The following is a 23,221-nucleotide window of genomic DNA, read 5'->3' on the forward strand; positions in this document are numbered from 1 at the left end:
TTATAATAATACAAGAAATCCATTTATTTCACTTTACACAATATAAAAGGTAATCAGAGTATTATAAGGTATTATTATTACATGTGTGTATACTGTGCAGCTCTGTACATAGCAGGTGTGAAGGGATCTGACCTGATAAATGATAAGTTACAATGTAGCAATGTCACCCTTAGCAGAACCAGCCTTGTGAGCCGCCGCTCTGCTGATACATGAACTGGCCCTGGGGGCAGCACACCCGCCAGGTGTCACCGCAGGCCGCTGCCCAGTGCGTCAGTCACCCCCGAGGCCAATGGGTGGCACTTTCTTCTCTGTTCTGTTTGTGGCTTGGTTGTCCATTATTGTCACCAGTAGTCCCCATGTCCCTGATGTCTTCTTATCCCTCCTCCTCCTCCAGCCTCCAATGCTCTGATCTGCTCATCTGTGACCTCTGAGCCCAGTATCCCAGGAATTTAATGAAACGTATCCCAACAAGTTATCATTGGGGGCTATTCATAAAATAACAGGGTCCGTGTGTCCGTGTTCCATCCCTATATACTATATACAGCGTCTTTCTTCTCCGTATTCCATCTCTTCCTCATGACCTGGCACTTTCCTCACGGGAGCTGACGCGTTTCATGGAGAGGAGGATGAGGACGCAGGGGATAAAGGACACAAAGCGTAATCCCGCTGGGATCCCAAAATACAGGTATCTGGAGACACACAGGAGAAATGCATTATGTATCGTAGTGTAGGCGGTATTATTACATGATATATAACAAGAGCTGTTGGATAGTTATGAATGAGAAGGTTGCCTATATGCCAGAGGGAGAGGGGGGGGGGGGGGGGGGGGAAGGACACTTATATATGGTATTCCAGGCCTTACCAAAATAAGTTGGGGGCAGAAAGGCTGTTTTATCAAAGGGAAAAACTACCTGTTCTTGCCAAAATATAGTGCACACAGGGCTGGTGTTAAGGTGCTCAGCGCCCTCCTGCAAACTATAAATTTCCACCTCCCCACACTTTACTAAGGGACAGCGTGCGCCTAAGATGCGTATCAAAAAAGATTTGTGGTCTCACGAGGAAGGGGCATGGCCATACAATAGTACCTCCATTTCAAAGTATGCCACACAGTAGCACAATCTTATTCACATTACACCACATAGTAGTGTCTCTTATTCACATTATGCTACACAGTAGTACCCCTTATATACGTTACACCACACAGTATAGCTCCTTACACATAATACCCACAGTAGTGGTGCCGCCGCTTATACACATAATGCCCACAGTAGTGTTGCCACTTACACATAATGCCCACAGTAGTAAAGCAACTTATACACATAATACCCACAGTAGTAGCACCCCCTTATACATAATGCCCAACAGTAGTGCCACTTATACACATAATGCTCACAGTAGTAGTGCAGCTTATACACATAATGCCCACATTAGTAGCACCACTTATACACATAATGCCCACAGTAGTGTTGCCACTTACACATAATGCCCACAGTAGTAAAGCAACTTATACACATAATACCCACAATAGTAGCACCCCTTATATATAATGCCCACAGTAGTGCCACTTATACACATAATGCTCACAGTAGTAGTGCAGCTTATACACATAACGCCCACAGTAGTAGCAGCACTAATACACATAATGCCCACAGTAGTATTGTCCCTTACACATAATGCCCACAGTAGTAGTGCCACTTATAATACGTACAGTGGTAGCACCACTTACACACATAATGCCCACAGTAGTAGCATTGCTTATCCACATACTGCCCACAGTAGTATTGCCCCTTACACATAATGCCCACAGTAGTAGCACCACTTATACACATAATAACCACAGTAGTATCGTCGCTTATACACATAATGCCCAGTTCAGTAGCACCGCTTATAAACATAGTGCCTACAGTAGTTAGTAGCACCACTTATACACATAATACCCACAGTAGTAGCGCTGGTTATACACAATACCCGCAGTAGTAGCACCGCTTATACACATAATGCCCACAGTAGTAGTGCCGCTTATACACATAAAGCCCACAGTAGTAGTGCCTCTTACACACAATGCCCACAGTAGTGCCACTAATGCACATAATTCCCACAGTAGTAGCATCCCTTATACATAATGCCCACACAGTAGTATTGCCACTAATGCACATAATGCCCACAGTAGTAGCATCCCTTATACATAACACCCACAGTAGTGCCACTTATATACATAATGCTCACAGTAGTAGTGCAGCTTATACACATAATGCCCACAGTAGTATTACCCCTTATACATAATGCCCACAGTAGTAGTGCCACTTATAATACGTACAGTGGTAGCACCACTTATACACATAATGCCCACAGTAGTAGCATCCCTTATACATAATACCCACAGTAGTGCCACTTATATACATAATGCTCACAGTAGTAGTGCAACTTATACACATAATGCCCACAGTTGTAGCACCACTTATACACATAATGCCCACAGTAGTAGTGCTACTTATAATACGTACAGTGGTAGCACCACTTATACACATAATGCCCACAGTAGTAGCATTACTTATCCACATACTGCCCACAGTAGTATTGCCCCTTACACATAATGCCCACAGTAGTAGTACCACTTATACACATAATACCCACAGTAGTATCGCCACTTATACACATAATGCCCAGAGCAGTAGCACCGCTTATACACATAGTGCCTACAGTAGTAGCACCACTTATACACAACAATGGCAACAACAGACAGCAGGGATGCAGAGCAGGGAGACGCCTCTCCAGTCTGGCACCTACCTGCTCTGCATCCCTTTGCTAAGCGGGTAGCGCCTGCCCTGAGTCCAGAATTATCAGCCCAAATGTGGCCCAGATCACACATGGGCACATATATAAAACCTGGTGCGGCAATACGGTAAATAAGCCCTCACCTCTCCGGCCCGGTAATGCCTAAACAGCAGAGTGTCGCCCCTATCTGTAATTGTAACTTCAAGTTTTCTCCCATAATACTGATCAGTTTATTCTCATTTATGACTCAAGTTAAAAATGCGAGTGAGGCATCATGGCGGTGGTCAGTAGTGCATGGGGCAATCGTGTGTGCTTGCATAAAGTTGCTTAGAAGATACAAAGGGGTATATTTATCTGCAGTGCATCTGCGCAGTGGTTACCGCGGCAATTCACAAACATTTTCCCCTGCTGTGGTAACCAGTGGTAGGAGCCCCCCTTCGCCAAAGCCCTTCCAGGGAGCAGAATGCTCTGGCGGTGGTCTTTTGTAACTGCCTGTAAAATGCAGTGTTCCTGTGCACACCGGTGCCTCTGTCCTCCCATGTTGTGCAGTGGAAGGGGTCAAAGCAGGTATCTGATGTCAGTGTCTCCGGCTCTCTACGCACGCAGCCCATGTGACGGGAGTCACTATACTTGGCTCTCAGACACAAACTCTAGTGTTTACTTTCTAGCAGATGAAACAGACGGAGGAAGGGGATGCGCACAAGGCCCGTGACAAGACTTAGGTCGACAGTCTCATTTGACCACTATTGGTCGACAGTAACTAGGTCGACAGGGTTTCTAGGTCGGCATGTTCTAGGTCAAAAGGTCGACATGGGGTTGTTTTAAAATCTTTTTGGGAATTTTTTCATACTTTATAATCCATGTGGACTACGATTGGGAACAGTAACCTTGCCTGAAGCATGGTGAACAAAGCAAGCCATGCAAGGGGACGCGGTGCACTAATTGGGGTTCCCGGTCTCTGTACGGCAAAAACGACACCAAAAAAGAGTAAAAAAACTCATGTCGACCTTTTGACCTGTCAACCTAGACCAGTGATGGCTAACCTTGACACTCCAGCTGTTGTTGAACTACACATACCAGCATGCCTTGCTACAGTTTTGCTATTTGGCAATGCTAAAACTGTTGCAGGGCATGCTGGGATGTGTAGTTCAACAACAGCTGGAGTTTCAAGGTTAGCCATCACTGACCTAGACCATGTTGACCTAGAGACCCTGTCGACCTAGTTACTGTCGACCAATAGTGGTCGACCTTCAATACCACACCCGTGCGAGACGGTACAGAGACCCCAACTTCCTCCAGCAATAGTGACGGGACCCTGTCGGTGGAAATCTGGTAAATTGGCAAAAAAGTGATAACCTCTTTTTCAGACCAGATAAAGGAAGCTGAGCGACAGTTTTACTCTGTGGTTTGTACGTGACCCTTAATGTCTCCTCTCCATGTCAGTAATGTCTATATCCGGCAGTTTCTGCTGCTGAGTGTGCACTCACGAAGGAGATAAGTTACCTGTAAGCGTCAGAGTCGTACATGCGACAAGCCCCCGGGTCTCCGCAGCTCGTAGTCCCCCATTTAATGCAGGTGGTATCGATGGCTGCGCCATAGTATATCGGGGAAGGGATTCCACCTGCCGGAGAGGACACATTAATGTATCCTATAAATGAATCTCTCACACAGAATAACAGCTACTGGAACCAGTATGCGCAGATGTAATGTAATAAGAGCTGTAATATAACTACTAGTACTGTATTCTGGAGCCTTCATTGGCTGGGTCATATCTATGCATGCAATGTTATCTGCAGGGCTATGTACAGCTGTTGTGGCTGACGTAGGCAGGCTGTGTTCTTCCTCTGTCTCCCTCTCCCTTCCCATCTATCTCCACCTCTTCCCGTCATCTCTCTCTACCCCCCTCTTAGTATGTCTCTTATTCTCTCTCTGTCTCCTTCCCATCTCTCTCCACCTCTTCCCCTGTCATCTCTCTCTGCCCCCCTCTTATTATGTCTCTTATTCTCTCTCTGCCTCCTTCCCATCTCTCTCTTCCCCTCCTCTTTCCCTGTCCCTCTCCCCACCTCTTCCCCTGTCATCTCTCTGCCCCCTTATTATTATGTCTCTTACTCTCTCTCTCTGTCTCCTTCCCATCTCTCTCCACCTCTTCCCCTGTCATCTCTCTCTGCCCCCCTCTTATTATGTCTCTTATTCTCTCTCTGCCTCCTTCCCATCTCTCTCTCTTTCTCCTCCTCTTTCCCTATCCCTCTCTCCACCTCTTCCCCCGTCATCTCTCTCTGCCCCCCTCTTATTATGTCTCTTATTCTCTCTCTGCCTCCTTCCCATCTCTCTCTTCCCCCTCCTCTTTCCCTGTCCCTCTCTCCACCTCTTCCCCTGTCATCTCTCTCTGTCCCCCTCTTATTATGTCTCTTATTCTCTCTCTGCCTCCTTCCCATCTCTCTCCACCTCTTCCCCTGTCATCTCTCTCTGCCCCCCTCTTTTTATGTCTCTTATTCTCTCTCTGCCTCCTTCCCATCTCTCTCCACCTCTTCCTGTCATCTCTCTCTGCCCCCTCTTATTATGTCTCTTATTCTCTCTCTGCCTCCTTCCCATCTATCTCCACCTCTTCCCTTGTCATCTCTCTCTGTCCCCCTCTTACTATGTCTCTTATTCTCTCTCTGCCTCCTTCCCATCTCTCTCTTCCCCTCCTCTTTCCCTGTCCCTCTCTCCACCTCTTCCCCTGTCATCTCTCTCTGCCCCCTTCTTATTATGTCTCTTATTCTCTCTCTGTCTCCTTCCCATCTCTCTTCACCTCTTCCCCTGTCATCTCTCTCTGTCCCCCTCTTACTATGTCTCTTATTCTCTCTGCCTCCTTCCCATCTCTCTCCACCTCTTCCCCTGTCATCTCGCTCTGCCCCCCTCTTATTATGTCTCTTACTCTCTCTCTCTCTGCCTCCTTCCCATCTCTCTCCACCTCTTCCCCTGTCATCTCTCTCTGCCCCCCTCTTATTATGTCTCTTACTCTCTCTCTGTCTCCTTCCCCTCTCTCCACCTCTTCCCCTGTCATCTCTCTCTGCCCCCCTCTTATTATGTCTCTTACTCTCTTTCTGTCTCCTTCCCATCTCTCTCCACCTCTTCCCCTGTCATCTCGCTCTGCCCCCCTCTTATTATGTCTCTTACTCTCTCTCTCTCTGTCTCCTTCCCATCTCTCTCCACCTCTTCCTCTGTCATCTCTCTCTGCCCCCCTCTTATTATGTCTCTTACTCTCTCTCTGTCTCCTTCCCATCTCTCTCCACCTCTTCCCCTGTCATCTCTCTCTGCCCCCCTCTTATTATGTCTCTTACTCTCTCTCTGTCTCCTTCCCATCTCTCTCCACCTCTTCCCCTGTCATCTCTCTCTGCCCCCCTCTTATTATGTCTCTTACTCTCTCTCTGTCTCCTTCCCATCTCTCTCCACCTCTTCCCCTGTCATCTCTCTCTGCCCCCCTCTTATTATGTCTCTTACTCTCTCTCTGTCTTCTTCCCATCTCTCTCCACCTCTTCCCCTGTCATCTCTCTCTGCCCCCCTCTTATTATGTCTCTTACTCTCTTTCTGTCTCCTTCCCATCTCTCTTTTCCTCCTCCTCTTTCCCTGTCTCTCTCTCCACCTCTTTACCTGTCATCTCTCTTTCCCTCTCTCTTATTCTCTCTCTCTCTCTGCCTCATTCCTGTTTCTCTTTTCCTCCTTCTCTTTCCCAACTCTCTCCACCTCTTTCCCCGTCATCTCTCTCTGTCCCTCTCTCTTATTATGTATATTATTCTCTCTCCACCTCCTTCCTCTCTCTCCATTTCTTTACCTATCATCTCTCTTATTCTCTCTCTGCCTCCTTCCTGTATCTCTTTTCCTCTTCCTCTTTCCCTATCTCTCTCCACCTCTTTCCCCCTCATCTCTCTCTGTCCTTCTCTCTTATTCTGTATATTATTCTCTTTCTGCCCCCCTACACTATCATTTCCTCTCCCTCTTTCCCTAACTGTCTATCCCCCACATCCTCTCCTCTCTTTCTTTCCCATTGCTTATCCACACCTCCCTCTCATCCTGCTTTTCTCTCTCTCACTCTTTTCTCCCTTCACCTGTATTTTTCTCTACCTCCCTTTTATTAGAGAAGAGCAGTTCAGATTTGTTCTGTTCTTTTCCCCAAACTGGCGCAAGTTTGGGTTTATCTTATTGGCTATCCAAAACATGTGACAGCCAGATACCTTATGAGATGCCATTTTTGAGATCCAAACATTGGGCCTAATTCAGTAAGGATTGCAAATTCTGCTAATTAGCAGAATTTGCATTCCTTTGGATCGCATGTTGGGGGCTTCCCATTGCTGGGTAAAACCGCCCAGAATACTGACCGGCGCTCCCCCATTCAACAAACAGAAATTGCGAACGCATCACAATTTCTGCTTGTTATCAGAAACTGAGGAAGCCTCCTGCTGGCGCAGCTTAGCTGTGCCCGCAGGAGGCCAGCAGCCATGTTCTTGATCGCTGCGCCTGTGTGTGACATCACACGGCTGCCGTGATCACGCCCCCAACAAACCCCAGTTTGGCTGCCTCCACCCCCGTTTGCACCACACTGCCTCCGCAACACTCCGTCTACTCCCTGAAAATGGAGCACTGCCACCCCTCCCGCCCCGCAACCGCCTCTGTCTGATTGACTGGCAGAGGTGATTGCATTTTCTACGGCCCCCTGCAGAAAGTGTGGGTGCTTGTGCAGGACAGGCGCTGCGTGTGCACCCGCGGGGAGATTGTAATAATTCTGGTTGGATCGCGATTTGCAATCCAACCTGAATTAGCCCCATAACCAAGTAAATCCGAACTGTTCATCTCTACCTTTTTTATCTTTCTAATTCCTCTCATCCTCTTTCTTTCTTTCTTTCTTTCTTTCTTTCTTTCTTTCTTTCTTTCTTTCTTTCTTTCTTTCTTTCTTTCTTTCTATCTCTCCTCCTTTTTTTCTCACCCCATTTTCTCTCTTCCTTTTTTCATACTTCCACCTCACCCATAACTGTCAGGAGTGATACAAAAATATAAGATTCACTATTATCAATCTCATGCTTTCAGGCAGTTTAGTACCAATGCAAAGTACAAATTAAATAAACATTCTGAAGATAGTACTAGTTACCCATTACATATCAGGTTATATACAAACTATACATAATTTAGTTTATTTAATGTTTTTAACCTCATTTGATTGTTATACCAGCGCTTTATTTTATACCCACAGAAAGGTGTTTGTTATGAATATAATATGGTGTTTTTAATAGGACAAGGAGGGGAAATATATATATATATATATATATATATATATATATATATAGGCAGCAGTAAGGCTCGGCACTCCGATTGGGTTAAATACAGATACTTGCTGCAGTGCCCTCCGTAGATCAATGTAAGGATCCATATAATGCATAAAAGACAGCGGCACTCAGCAGACTTCAAAATAAATGTTATGCCATTTCTTTTGAAGTCTGCTGAGTGCCGCTGTCTTTTATGCATTATATATATGCTGTTTTTAACTGATCCATATTTTAACTGTTGTTATGCATGTTTTTTTCAGTTCCCGTCCAGCGTTGGCTGGTTGCTATGGGAACTCCCCTGCGACGCGGCGCACCGTTGACGTCATGGGACGCCAATGCGGAAGCATGGTCGGACGGACTGGCGGGCGGTCGCGCCGTGGAGCAGGTGAGTAGGGTTAATGTTAATGTCAGTCTGTTTGTCTATAAATGTATGTTTTGTGGCATTGTGATGCTTGTCTGGCCCTGAGGACGGGGTTCTACCCCCGAAACATGTTGGCATAATAAAAGAATATACTTCAGCTACAAAGTCTGATTGAGTGCCGCCGTCATCCCTTCACGCTATATATATGTATATATATATATATATATATATATATATATATATATATATTGTTTATTTTTTTTAAATACAAGGGAAACATATATTTATTACAAACTGATATGTTCTGTGTGTGTCAATATTCCTGACAGGGGTATATTTTACAAGCAAGAGCAATGTCCACTGTCTGGTTGTATGAGACCAAAACAAGCATTTGGTGTTGGACATATGTCAACATTGGAATGTTTGCATCTTCAAATTGAGACAATGGGTTTCACCTTGTGCCTTAAATCCATATAATCCATGTTACACATTGTATTTTTATGTTATTTCTAACACTCAAAATTGAGGCCCCCTACTGTTTCTTAGCATTTATGTATATTTCCTAGTTGACCTTGTACATATGAAATAGCTTATGCAGGAGTTTTCCAGCCTATATAAACTGGAACCAGTCAATGTCAGCCTAGACAACCTGGATGAACATGGACTGCAGAAGTGTCAGGATGATCTGAATATAACATCTGCTGAACTGATAAATAACCTTAGCTAAGTATACAATAAATTCTTATTTATATATTTAAGTTGTTTGTTGAAGTATTTTTCTGGGAATCCACCAATTTGGATCTCCTCAAACTTAACCCACCTGTAACATTTGGCAAGCCAGCCAGGAGACCCCGTTTAAACCCCCAGATAGTGCTATATTTTGTGTAAGAAAAATGTTTAAAAGGTTATTCAGTAAGAAGGGGGCAAGTGTTCCATCATGTCTAAATAGTTCCAGACCCTGTTCTGACATTTTGGAGGCTGCCGGTAAATACATGCAACCAATCAGAACTGTAAGTCATTTAGAAGATTTACAGAATGTTGATTTAAATATTTTTTGGGAAAATCAGTGTCGAGCCACGACTTCAATTCAGAAAGTCAATGCACAGGCTGTAAACTCGTTTTGCAGGTATAGGAAATGCAGCTAGAGCAAGAGGCACTAAGGGAGAAAATTGCTGTCCTGCGAACCTGTGCATGCTCCCAGGAACAGTGTACAGTGAATTGCAGACACAGTTCAAAAATTATGTTGTAAAAAGAGTGAATTGTAAGAAACAGCTGGGTAAAAAGCCCAAACATGATTTTGTGCAGATACGCACATTGATTACCTCACAAAACTGATAACAGTTAGACAGTGATTCTGAGGTCGAATACAATATGAGGAAGATTTTACAGGGCAGCTGCATCCTGTCAGACATACTACTTGCACTTAAACACAAGAAACTAGACAAATTGATGATGGGACACCTAATCAGTTTGTTTGCACTAACTGTATACAAACCACAGTAGATGATAGGAATGAAGTGGTACCTGTAGATGTAACAAAGGATGTTGAAATTCACAGACAACAGTGTGAAATTTTAGCACTCTTACATAGTTTCAGCCCAGATAGTGATGAAATCAAGGGGGGCTTTTCAGAGTTAAGCAGGGCAGATGCTGATACCCACAAGATTTCACAAACTGCATGTGTGAAAGGGGGGGTTGATTTACACAACACAGAGGGGGGAGAGAATTGCTTCTGCATGCATAATATCACAGACACAAAGATGCCAGACAGAAATGACCCGCACATTTACACTACAGATAAGGACAACATTAAATCTGAGCAGAAGTGTGAGTGTGCGGTGGTAGAAGATTATATTAAGAAAGTTACATGTGAACACATACTGAATGATTTTGCGTTTCTTGCTGAAAAAAGTGAACAAGATGTGTTTCATGAGCAAACATGCAAAGTAAGTGGATTTTTTATTCGGCACTGGAATGATCATTGAGCACTTCAGACAATACGGAACTTTGCACAATTCTAAAGACCTATTAAAGGTCTTCACGAAAACAGGAGCCAGTTGTTCAGCACAAGTCTTTAGGCGACACCTCATCTGATCAAGGTGCTTTCCTGGAACTCAGTCCTCAAACAGTTTGGCCAACCCTCTACTCAACCACCCTTACTGCCGGAGAGATACCCACAACACGGGGCTGTCTCTTGGGCTCTCCGGCCTCTTTGTTATCAATCTCAGCCTTACTGTAGTTAATATTACAGGTGGGTTAAGTATGACGAGACCCAAATGGGTGGATTCCCAGAATAGTTCTTCAATAAACAAATTCAATATATATAAATATGAATTTATTGTATACTTAGCAATCCCTCTGATTTGAACTTGCTGGAATGAAGCTTCCACTCTTTCATGACTTGACAACAGTATCACTATTTGAACCAAGCATCCTTGCACCATCAGTGCTGTCTCTATGGCGACTTGCACAGCACACTTGAGGCCATTCAAGATAAAGGCGTGTGTGTCAGCAGATTCCATGTCAGCAACCATCCGACATAGGCTTGACAATTGTCCAGTTTTCAAAGCAAATATTTACTGGGTTTATTGTCTTTGCAGCGGCTTCTGTCTGAAGTCTGACAGTCTGTAAAGGTTGCTGCAACACTGCAGCGGCAGTCCACACTTGGGGGTACATTTACTAACATTCGTAATTTCCGAAAAAAGGTCAAAGTTCAATCACGAATGACATCGACAGTGTAAAATTGCAACTTTTTGAATTGATTACGACTAATTTACTAAGCTGTCGTATTCGGGTTTTTCTTTTCTTCCGATGTCGATGTCATTCGTGTTTTTTTTTAGTTTTTTACGGCAGTGATTATCAAAACACTGCCGACTTTTTTTACAATCAATCTCGGCCGGATCTGTGTGATCCGTGCTGGGGTTCATTTTTTTTTTTTTTATAATTAAACAATGTAAAATCAAAAAAAAAAAATGCGTGGGGTCCCCCCTCCTAAGCATAACCAGCCTCGGGCTCTTTGAGCCGATCCTGGTTGCAAAAATATGGGGAAAAAAATGACAGGGGTTCCCCCATATTTAAGCAACCAGCATCGGGCTCTGCGCCTGGTCCTGGTCCCAAAAATACGGGGGACAAAAAGCGTAGGGGTCCCCCGTATTTTTAAAACCAGCACCGGGCTCCACTAGCTGGACAGATAATGCCACAGCCGGGGGTCACTTTTATATAGTGCCCTGCGGCCGTGGCATCAAAAATCCAACAAGTCACCCCTGGCCGGGGTACCCTGGGGGAGTGGGGACCCCTTCAATCAAGGGGTCCCCCCCCCAGCCACCCAAGGGCCAGGGGTGAAGCCCGAGGCTGTCCCCCCCATCCAATGGGCTGCGGATGGGGGGGCTGATAGCCTTTGTTGTAAAAGAAAAGATATTGTTTTTAGTAGCAGTACTACAAGTCCCAGCAAGCCTCCCCCGCATGCTGGTACTTGGAGAACCACAAGTACCAGCATGCGGCGGAAAAACTGGCCCGCTGGTACCTGTAGTACTACCACTAAAAAAATACCCAAAAAAACACAAGACACACACACCGTGAAAGTATAATTTTATTACATACATACACACATACATACATACTTACCTTATGTTCCCACGCAGGTCGGTCCTCTTCTCCAGTAGAATCCAAGGGGTACCTGTTGAAGAAATTATACTCACCAGATCCAGGGGCCCAGGGTCCTCGGAGAAATCCTTTGTAATCCACGTACTTGAAAAAAAAAATAAACGCTTACCCGAGCCACGCACTAAAAGGGGACCCATGTTTTCACATGGATCCCCTTTTCCCGACTGCCAGAAAACCCACTCTGACTTCTGTCTAAGTGGGTTTCCTCAGCCAATCAGAGAGCGCCACGTTGTAGCACTCTCCTGATCAGCTGTGTGCTCCTGTCCTCACTGACAGGCAGCACGCGGCACTGTTACAATGTAGCGCCTATGCGCTACATTGTAACCAATGCTGGGAACTTTCTGCTCAGCGGTGACGTCACTTTAGGTCAACCGCAGGGCAGAAAGTTCCCAGCATTGGTTACAATGTAGCGCATAGGCGCTACATTGTAACAGTGCCGCGTGCTGCCTGTCAGTGAAGACAGGAGCACACAGCTGATCAGGAGAGTGCTACAACGTGGCGCTCCCTGATTGGCTGAAGAAACCCAGAAGTCAAAGTGGGTTTCTGGCATTCGTGGAAAGGTGACCCATGTGCAAACATGGGTCCCCTTTCAGTTCGTGGTCGGGACACCGTTTTTTTTTTTTTTTCAAGTACGTGGATTACCCCTGGATTTCCCGAGGAGCCTGGACCCCTGGTTCTCGTGAGTATAATTTCTTCAACAGGTACCCCTTGGATTCTACTGGAGAAGAGGACCGACCTGCGTGGGAACTTAAGGTAAGTATGTATGTATGTGTGTATGTATGTAATAAAATTATACTTTCACGGTGTGTGTGTCTTGTCTTTTTTTGGGTATTTTTTTAGTAATAGTACTACAGGTACCAGCGGGCCAGTTTTTCCGCCGCATGCTGGTACTTGTGGTTCTCCAAGTACCAGCATGCGGGGGAGGCTTGCTGGGACTTGTAGTACTGCTACTAAAAACAATATCTTTTCTTTTACAACAAAGGCTATCAGCCCCCCCATCCGCAGCCCATTGGATGGGGGGGGACAGCCTCGGGCTTCACCCCTGGCCCTTGGGTGGCTGGGGGGGGGGGACCCCTTGATTGAAGGGGTCCCCACTCCCCCAGGGTACCCCGGCCAGGGGTGACTAGTTGGATTTTTGATGCCACGGCCGCAGGGCACTATATAAAAGTGACCCCCGGCTGTGGCATTATCTGTCCAGCTAGTGGAGCCCGGTGCTGGTTTTAAAAATACGGGGGACCCCTACTCTTTTTGTCCCCCGTATTTTTGGGACCAGGACCAGGCGCAGAGCCCGATGCTGGTTGCTTAAATATGGGGGAACCCCTGTCAATTTTTTCCCCATATTTCTGCAACCAGGATCGGCTCAAAGAGCCCGAGGCTGGTTATGCTTAGGAGGGGGGACCCCACGCAATTTTTTTTGTAAAAATAAGCACTTTCCCACCCCTTCCCACTGATATACATGCACGGATCTCATGGATCCGTGCATGGCTATCAAATCACGGAAAAAAAAAGCAGGTCTGTTTTTTTTTAGCACTTTTTTACGAGTTGTAATTTTTCACGGCAGTGTTTTGTATTTTTTTGCTTTGCACTTCTTAGTAAATGACCGAGATTCATACTTAAACAGCCGCGTTTTGACCGATGGTGTATTCATTCGTAATTTTTTTCTTGGACTTGCAAAAAATTACGAATGACCTCATCACTGCCGTGATTAGTGCTTAGTAAATTACCGAGATGACACTTTGATGAAAAAACGGCATCTCGGTCAAAATCGGGAGCTTAGTAAATTTACCCCATGGTCTTCATCTGTGAATGTGGCAAAATTATGCATAAAACAGTATTTCACCCCATCTTCCAATGGTTCCTCCCACCGTGGATCTGTACTCAAGGAGAAATCTAAATTAGACAGTTCTGTTATCTCTGACAACACTGGTTTAAATTTGATAAGTCCAGCAAGTAGATTTGCGGTTGCCACTGGTAACTGCACATCTTTCAACAGTTTCTATACCATTGAATACATTGGGGTTCCCAGTTCAGTACCAAACACAAAATTTGAACTAAATCCCCAAAGCAGCGTGTTTCTAACCCTCTGTTATCAGACTGTTTGTCTGTAATGGGTTGCACATCGTAAATCTTTATCAATGTGTTACCAACCCTTGTTGAATGTGTATCTCTCAGCCCCTGTGTCCTCATTGGCTGGTATACAATTATCAGATAACCAGTTATTACAGGTTTAACTGGTTACAGACCGGTTGCCTTGACGTCTGTAATGATGAAAACGTTTGAGCGATTGCTGTTGACTCACCTGAAGGACGTTGTGGGGCCGCTTTCGATCCCATGCAATTTGCTTATTGTGCAAATAGATATGTGGTGGATGCAGTTAATATGGGGCTGCATTATATCCTTCAGTATCTCGATATGCCGAGTACATATACGAGGATCCTGTTTGTCGACTTTAGTTCATCATTCAACACGATTGTTCCACGTTTGTTATTCCCTAAATTGGTTAGTTTAGGGGTTCCGATGGACACTTGCCATTGGATTGTAAATGTTTTGGTGGACAGGAGACCGCAGGTGAGATTAGGAAGTTTATAGACTATTAGTATAGGGGCTCCCCAAGTATGTGTTCTATCCCCAGTGACGTAACTAGGGTGGGGTGAGCAGGGTACAAGGCATAGTAGGCCCAGCAGATAGGATGAAGCCAACCATGGCATCGTACCCGCACTGCCTGCCCATCCACCGTCCACCATTGTTCCTTACCGCCTGCCGTCCGTCTCTGGTCTGCTCTGTGCTGCCAGTAACTAAAAGTCTGAGCAACGGTCTGATGATAGCTGCTGCTCTCACTCTGAGTGCTGTCCATCCATAGCGGGGAGGAGGGGCCACGATCCCCTCTCCTCCCATCTCCCTCCTACCCCAGCTAACTGTTGACGCTGCTGAGCAGCTGTTCTTGCCACCCGGGATCACCAGAGGAGGTTTTGGGCCCAGGACCAGGTAAGCAAATCTGCCTGTTCCCGTCACCCTCTCCTTCTTGCTGTCACACTCTCACTGTCACCTACTGCTCCAGCTGTCACGCTCTCCCTGGCATCACCCACTGCTGCCACTCACTGCTGTCACCCTCTCTCTGTCATCACCCTCTCCCTATCACCCACTGCTGTCACCTTCTCCCTGTCACTCACTGCTGTCACCCTCTCCCTGGCACTCACTGCTGTCACCCTCTCTCCATCATAACCCTCTCCCTATCACCCACTGCTGTCACCTTCTCCCTGTCACCCACTGCTGTCACCCTCTCCCTGGCATCTCCCACTGCTGTCACCCTCTCTCTGTCATCACCCTCTCCCTGTCACCCACTGCTGTCACATTCTCCTTGTCACCCACTGCTGTCATCCTCTCCCTGGCATCTCCCACTGCTGTTACCCTCTCCCTGTTACCCACTACTGTTACCCTCTCCCTGGTGTCATCCACTGCTGTCCCCTTTACCCTAGTGTCACCCACTGTTGTCACCCTCTTTCTGTCACCCACTGCTGTCACCCTCTCCCTGTTATCCACTGCTGTTACCCTCTCCCTGGTGTCATCCACTGCTGTCCCCTTTACCCTAGTGTCACCCTCTGCTGTCACCCTCTTTCTGTCACCACTGCTGTCACCCTCTCCCTGTTATCCACTGCTGTTACCCTCTCCCTGGTGTCACCCACTGCTGTCCCCCTTACCCTAGTGTCACCCACTGCTGTCACCCTCTTCCTGTCACCCACTGCTGTCACCCTCTCCCTGTTACCCACTGCTGTTACCCTCTCCCTGGTGTCACCCTCTGCTGTCATCCTTATCTTGGTGTCACCCACCCCTTTCACCCTCTCCCTGTTCCCCACTGCTATCACCTTCTCCTTGGTGTCACCCACTGCTGTCACCTTCTCCCTGTCACCCACTGCTGTCACCCTCTCCCTGGCACTCACTGCTGTCACCCTCTCTCTCTGTCATCACCCTCTCCCTATCACCCACTGCTGTCACCTTCTCCCTCTCACCCACTGCTGTCACCCTCCCCCTGGCATCTCCCACTGCTGTCACCCTCTACCTGTCACCCAATGCTGTCACCCTCTCCCTGTCTCCCACTGCTGTCACCCTGTCCCTGTCACTCACTGCTGTCACCCTCTCTCTGTCATCACCCTCTCCCTATCACCCACTGCTGTCACCTTCTCCCTGTCACCCACTGCTGTCACCCTCCCCCTGGCATCTCCCACTGCTGTCACCCTCTACCTGTCACCCACTGCTGTCACCCTCCACCTGGCATCTCCCACTGCTGCCACCCTCTACCTGTCACCCAATGCTGTCACCCTCTCCCTGTCTCCATCTGCTATTACCCTGTCCCTGTCACTCACTGCTGTCATCCTCTCTCTGTCATCACCCTCTCCCTATCACCCACTGCTGTCACCTTCTCCCTGTCACCCACTGCTGTCACCCTCCCCCTGGCATCTCCCACTGCTGTCACCCAATGCTGTCACTCTCTCCCTGGCATCTCCCACTGCTGTCACCCTCTACCTGTCACCCAATGCTGTCACCCTCTCCCTGTCTCCATCTGCTATTACCCTGTCCCTGTCACTCACTGCTGTCATCCTCTCTCTGTCATCACCCTCTCCCTATCACCCACTGCTGTCACCTTCTCCCTGTCACCCACTGCTGTCACCCTCCCCCTGGCATCTCCCACTGCTGTCACCCTCTACCTGTCACCCAATGCTGTCACTCTCTCCCTGGCATCTCCCACTGCTATCACCCTTTCCCTGTCACCCACTACTGTCACCCTCTCCTTGGCATCTCCCACTGCTGTCACCCTCTCCCTGTCACCCACTGCTGTCACCCTCTTCCTGTCATCACCCTCTCCCTGGCATCACCCACGGCTGTCACCCTCTCCCCATCATCTCCCCATCATCCACCCTCTCCCCATCATCCACCTCTGTCACCCTCTCCCCATCATCCACCTCTCCCCATCATCACCCTCTCCCTGTCACCCACTGCTGTCATGCTCTCCCTGGCCTCACCCACCGCTGTCACCTTCTCCCTGTCACCCACTACTGTCACCCTCTCCCTGTCATCACCCTCTCCCTGGCATCACCCACTGCTGTCACCCTTTCCTTGGTGTCACCCACTACTCTCTCCCTGTCATCCACTCTTGTCACCCGCTCCCTGTCATCACCCTCTCCCTGGTGTCACCCACTGCTGTCACCCTTTCCCTGGCATTACCCACTTCTGTCACCCTCTCCCTGTTACCCACTGCTGTTACCCTCTCCCTGGTGCCACTGCTGTTACCCTCTCCCTGTTACCCACTGCTGTTACCCTCTCCCTGGTGTCATCCGCTGCTGTCCCCCTTACCCTAGTGTCACCCACTGCTGTCACCCTCTTCCTGTCACCCACTGCTGTCACCCTCTCCCTGTTACCCACTGCTGTTACCCTCTCCCTGGTGTCATCCACTGCTGTCCCCTTTACCCTAGTGTCACCCACTGCTGTCACCCTCTTTCTGTCACCACTGCTGTCACCCTCTCCCTGTTATCCACTGCTGTTACCCTCTCCCTGGTGTCACCCACTGCTGTCCCCCTTACCCTAGTGTCACCCACTGCTGTCACCCTCTTCCTGTCACCCACTGCTGTCACCCTCTCCCTGTTACCCACTGCTGTTACCCTCTCCCTGGTGTCACCCTCTGCTGTCATCCTTATCTTGGTGTCACCCACCCCTTTCACCCTCTCCCTGTTCCCCACTGCTGTCACCCTCTCCTTGGTGTCACCCACTGCTGTCACCTTCTCCCTGTCACCCACTGCTGTCACCCTCTCCCTGGCACTCACTGCTGTCACCCTCTCTCTCTGTCATCACCCTCTCCCTATCACCCACTGCTGTCACCTTCTCCCTCTCACCCACTGCTGTCACCCTCCCCCTGGCATCTCCCACTGCTGTCACCCTCTACCTGTCACCCAATGCTGTCACCCTCTCCCTGTCTCCCACTGCTGTCACCCTGTCCCTGTCACTCACTGCTGTCACCCTCTCTCTGTCATCACCCTCTCCCTATCACCCACTGCTGTCACCTTCTCCCTGTCACCCACTGCTGTCACCCTCCCCCTGGCATCTCCCACTGCTGTCACCCTCTACCTGTCACCCACTGCTGTCACCCTCCACCTGGCATCTCCCACTGCTGCCACCCTCTACCTGTCACCCAATGCTGTCACCCTCTCCCTGTCTCCATCTGCTATTACCCTGTCCCTGTCACTCACTGCTGTCATCCTCTCTCTGTCATCACCCTCTCCCTATCACCCACTGCTGTCACCTTCTCCCTGTCACCCACTGCTGTCACCCTCCCCCTGGCATCTCCCACTGCTGTCACCCTCTACCTGTCACCCAATGCTGTCACTCTCTCCCTGGCATCTCCCACTGCTGTCACCCTCTACCTGTCACCCAATGCTGTCACCCTCTCCCTGTCTCCATCTGCTATTACCCTGTCCCTGTCACTCACTGCTGTCATCCTCTCTCTGTCATCACCCTCTCCCTATCACCCACTGCTGTCACCTTCTCCCTGTCACCCACTGCTGTCACCCTCCCCCTGGCATCTCCCACTGCTGTCACCCTCTACCTGTCACCCAATGCTGTCACTCTCTCCCTGGCATCTCCCACTGCTATCACCCTTTCCCTGTCACCCACTACTGTCACCCTCTCCTTGGCATCTCCCACTGCTGTCACCCTCTCCCTGTCACCCACTGCTGTCACCCTCTTCCTGTCATCACCCTCTCCCTGGCATCACCCACGGCTGTCACCCTCTCCCCATCATCTCCCCATCATCCACCCTCTCCCCATCATCCACCTCTGTCACCCTCTCCCCATCATCCACCTCTCCCCATCATCACCCTCTCCCTGTCACCCACTGCTGTCATGCTCTCCCTGGCCTCACCCACCGCTGTCACCTTCTCCCTGTCACCCTCTCCCTGTCATCACCCTCTCCCTGGCATCACCCACTGCTGTCACCCTTTCCTTGGTGTCACCCTCTACTCTCTCCCTGTCATCCACTCTTGTCACCCGCTCCCTGTCATCACCCTCTCCCTGGTGTCACCCACTGCTGTCACCCTTTCCCTGGCATTACCCACTTCTGTCACCCTCTCCCTGTTACCCACTGCTGTTACCCTCTCCCTGGTGCCACTGCTGTTACCCTCTCCCTGTTACCCACTGCTGTTACCCTCTCCCTGGTGTCATCCGCTGCTGTCCCCCTTACCCTAGTGTCACCCACTGCTGTCACCCTCTTCCTGTCACCCACTGCTGTCACCCTCTTCCTGTCACCCACTGCTGTCACCCTCTTCCTGTCACCCACTGCTGTCACCCTCTCTCTGTCATCACCCTCTCCCTATCACCCACTGCTGTCACCTTCTTCCTGTCACCCACTGCTGTCACCCTCCCCCTGGCATCTCCCACTGCTGTCACCCTCTCTCTGTCATCACCCTCTCCCTATCACCCACTGCTGTCACCTTCTTCCTGTCACCCACTGCTGTCACCCTCCCCCTGGCATCTCCCACTGCTGTCACCCTCTACCTGTCACCCACTGCTGTCACCCTCCCCCTGGCATCTCCCACTGCTGTCACCCTCTACCTGTCACCCACTACTGTCACCGTCTCCCTATCACCCACTGCTGTCACCTTCTTCCTGTCACCCACTGCTGTCACCCTCTACCTGTCACCCAATGCTGTCACTCTCTCCCTGGCATCTCCCACTGCTATCACCCTTTCCCTGTCACCCACTACTGTCACCCTCTCCTTGGCATCTCCCACTGCTGTCACCCTCTCCCAGTCATCCCCCACTCTTGTCACCCTTTTCCTGGTGTCACCCTCTCCCTGTCACCCACTGCTGTCACCCTCTTCCTGTCATCACCCTCTCCCTGGCATCACCCACCACTGTCACCCTCTCCCCATCATCTCCCCATCATCTCCCCATCATCCACCCTCTCCCCATCATCCACCTCTGTCACCCTCTCCCCATCATCACCCTCTCCCTGTCACCCACTGCTGTCATGCTCTCCCTGGCCTCACCCACCGCTGTCACCTTCTCCCTGTCACCCACTACTGTCACCCTCTCCCTGTCATCACCCTCTCCCTGGCATCACCCACTGCTGTCACCCTTTCCTTGGTGTCACCCACTACTCTCTCCCTGTCATCCACTGTTGTCACCCGCTCCCTGTCATCACCCTCTCCCTGGTGTCACCCACTGCTGTCACCCTTTCCCTGGCATTACCCACTTCTGTCACCCTCTCCCTGTTACCCACTGCTGTTACCCTCTCCCTGTTACCCACTGCTGTTACCCTCTCCCTGGTGTCATCTGCTGCTGTCCCCCTTACCCTAGTGTCACCCACTGCTGTCACCCTCTTCCTGTCACCCATTGCTGTCACCCTCTCCCTGTTACCCACTGCTGTTACCCTCTCCCTGGTGTCACTCACTGCTGTCCCCCTTACCCTAGTGTCACCCACTGCTGTCACCTTCTTCCTGTCACCCACCCCTTTCACCCTCTCACTGTTCCCCACTGCTGTCACCCTCTCCTTGGCATCACCCACTGCTGTCACCCTCTCCTTGTCATCACCCACTGCTGTCACCCTTTCCCTGGTATCACCCACCCCTTTCACCCTCTCTGTTACCCAATGCTGTCACCCTCTACCTAGTGTCACTCTCTCCCTGTCACCCGCTGCTTTTACCCTCTCCCTGTCAACCACTACAGTCACCCTTTCCCTGGCATCACCCTCTCCCTGGCATCACCCTGTCCCTGTCATCACTGACTGCTGTCACCCTCTCCCTGGTGCACCCTCTTCCTGGTGTCACCCTTTCCCTGTCTCCCTCTCTTGTTACCCTCTACCATATGGTAGGTGTGGAGGTGAGTTGATGCTATTATGAGGATCTGTCATTTTGAAACCTTTCTGGTTGGCCACACCCCCTTTACAGAAGCACGCCTTTGGCGCATGCAGTGATACTCCTGAAATTTGCGGATGACACCTTGGTCATTTGGTCTCATCAGGGATGGTGAAGAGTCGCATACAGAAGGGAGATTGAGCAATTGGCCTGGTGGGGCCACCGGAACAACTTAGAGCTAAATCCATCTAAAACGGGGGAAATGATAGTGGGTTTAGGAGGCATACCTTGGTGGTGCCCCCGATCACTATTAATGATTGTGTGGAGGCTGTTATCTCCAGGGACCTGAGATGCGGTTCCAACACAGAAACTATTGTTATAAAAGCACAGCAGAGGATGTATTACCTGTGACAGTTGAGGAAGTTTAACTTGCCAAAGGAATTCCTTTGATACATGGCAGTGATCCAGTCAATCCTCTGCTAATGCATCAGTGCGTGGTTTGTAGCAGGAGAAAAATAGACTCCAAGGGGTAAATTTACTAAGGTGGGAGATTTTTATAACTTGTGATGTTGCCCATAGCAACCAATCAGATTATATCTATTATCTGCTAGAAGCAGCTAGATAAATGGTAAGTAGAATCTGATTGGTTGCCATAGGCAACATCACCAGTTCTAAAAATCTCCCACCTTAGTAAATTTACCCCCAAAGGGTGATAAGAGCTGTAGAAAAACATATTGCCACTGATCTGCCCATATACAGGATCTAGATTTGGTAAAAGTTGATAGACGGGCGAGAAATACTGTGGCAGATGCAACTCACCCAGGTCATGTGCAGTTCCGGTTGCTTCCATCGGGTAGTCGATATAGATCATGCCGGGATAAAACCTCGAGACATTTGAAGAGTTTTTTCCACAGGCGGAATCTCTGATAAATAACTAGCATGGGGAAGGGGGAAACTTCTTGATAACAATTGTTACTTTTTAGAGGCTTATGTGATGGTGAATGTTGGTTGGATGTTTGTGTTTATGTTTCTCTTTATAAGAGATGTGGTTCACCAGGAAAAATTCCTTCTATGTGTTTTTCATACTTTTTCAATAAATCTGATTCTATAACACGCCAGCGTTTGGGTGATTCTAGTTAATGGACAGGAGTGTCTCTAGTACTATAGGATGGTCCCAATTACACAACGTGACAGAGAGCTGTGCCTTTACCGAGCGCTCGTGCAAGTAAAAGGTGAAGGCCGAGACCAAAAGACTTTTCTTCTGGGGTCAAACTCCTAGGAGAGAAAAGATGCAGACCATGAGTACCAATGTATTAGCACCTACTTCCCCACTTCATCTCTCTCCAATGCTTAGTACATAGACCCCTGAGGTTCCGCCTAGGCTGTATAACCAAACCACCACAGAGACAGTGATTGGTGCTAAGAGGCCATTGGGTTTATTAATAGAATATATCCAATGGGGAGGCCAAGGAGCATCCCTCAAACAACCTGGATTGAGGAGAACCACCCGCACTTACCTGGCATAGCCCTGGTAGCTGTGTAACTGGTGACAAGTTCCCCCCTAAGGTAGTGACAGAACTCACCCTATCAGAGGAGACGTGCCCTTCTACCCTGCTCGCCCTCTCTCTGGTGACCGGGTAACTCCCTGTCTCAGGAAATATGAGGACTACCAAAGCCTTTCCCTGTTCCCCATCCATGGAGCGAGCTACAATAACTATCCTTTGTCCATCAGCCCTCAGCTACTTCATGTTACCCTATAAATCATCCCAACCACACTGATACCCGGGCGCCTACATGTCCTCAGGCTGAGGTAGCCGTCAGTTACTGATACTAAAGTATCAATACGATACCAATACATCAGGACAGGGTCGGACTGGCCCACAGGGTTACAGGGGAAACCACCGGTGGGCCACACTTCCTGAGGGCCACTCCTCCTCTAGGGATCAGGTTCCAGACTGTGCACTTTTATTATACTTGGTAGATATGTTGCATTACACCGCAAAAGTCTATTGTGTATTTCAAGCCTCTGTGGGAGTTGGCCACACCCCCTCTGTAGACTGACCACACCCCTAAGTATGGGCCCCTATCACTGCATTCCCCCATTGGGCCCTTCATACCCCAGTCCGACACTGCATCAGGTGACAGATAGCATTACTGTCTCTAGTGACGGAGGCTGATGTGTCCAGTATTTGTTGTACCCTCAGCACCGGCAATGATGCATCACTGGTCCTGCACATCCTTTCCCCGGGACCCTCATTCCCGCCCATTCCCCACTATCT

General features: G+C 48.9%; 1 protein-coding gene across 4 annotated transcripts in view; it reads right to left on the reverse strand.

The window, feature by feature from the left end:
* The window catches only part of LOC134933874 (solute carrier organic anion transporter family member 1A2-like), a 279,409-nt gene continuing 256,188 nt past the window's right edge, over positions 1-23,221 (reverse strand). For 3 of the 4 annotated variants that reach the window (XM_063929412.1, XM_063929413.1, XM_063929411.1), the window contains 3 exons: positions 22,153-22,217; positions 4,279-4,396; positions 1-689 (listed from right to left, as the gene is read on the reverse strand). In XM_063929412.1, coding sequence (XP_063785482.1) covers positions 575-689; positions 4,279-4,396; positions 22,153-22,217 — 298 coding nt within the window. In that variant the 3' untranslated portion in view covers positions 1-574. Of the gene's footprint in view, positions 690-4,278; positions 4,397-21,761; positions 22,218-23,221 lie in introns of those variants that run through there. The other variant, XR_010179767.1, reaches the window with a different exon arrangement.

This window comes from Pseudophryne corroboree, chromosome 6, assembly GCF_028390025.1.
Source record: "Pseudophryne corroboree isolate aPseCor3 chromosome 6, aPseCor3.hap2, whole genome shotgun sequence".
NCBI lineage: Eukaryota > Metazoa > Chordata > Amphibia > Anura > Myobatrachidae > Pseudophryne > Pseudophryne corroboree.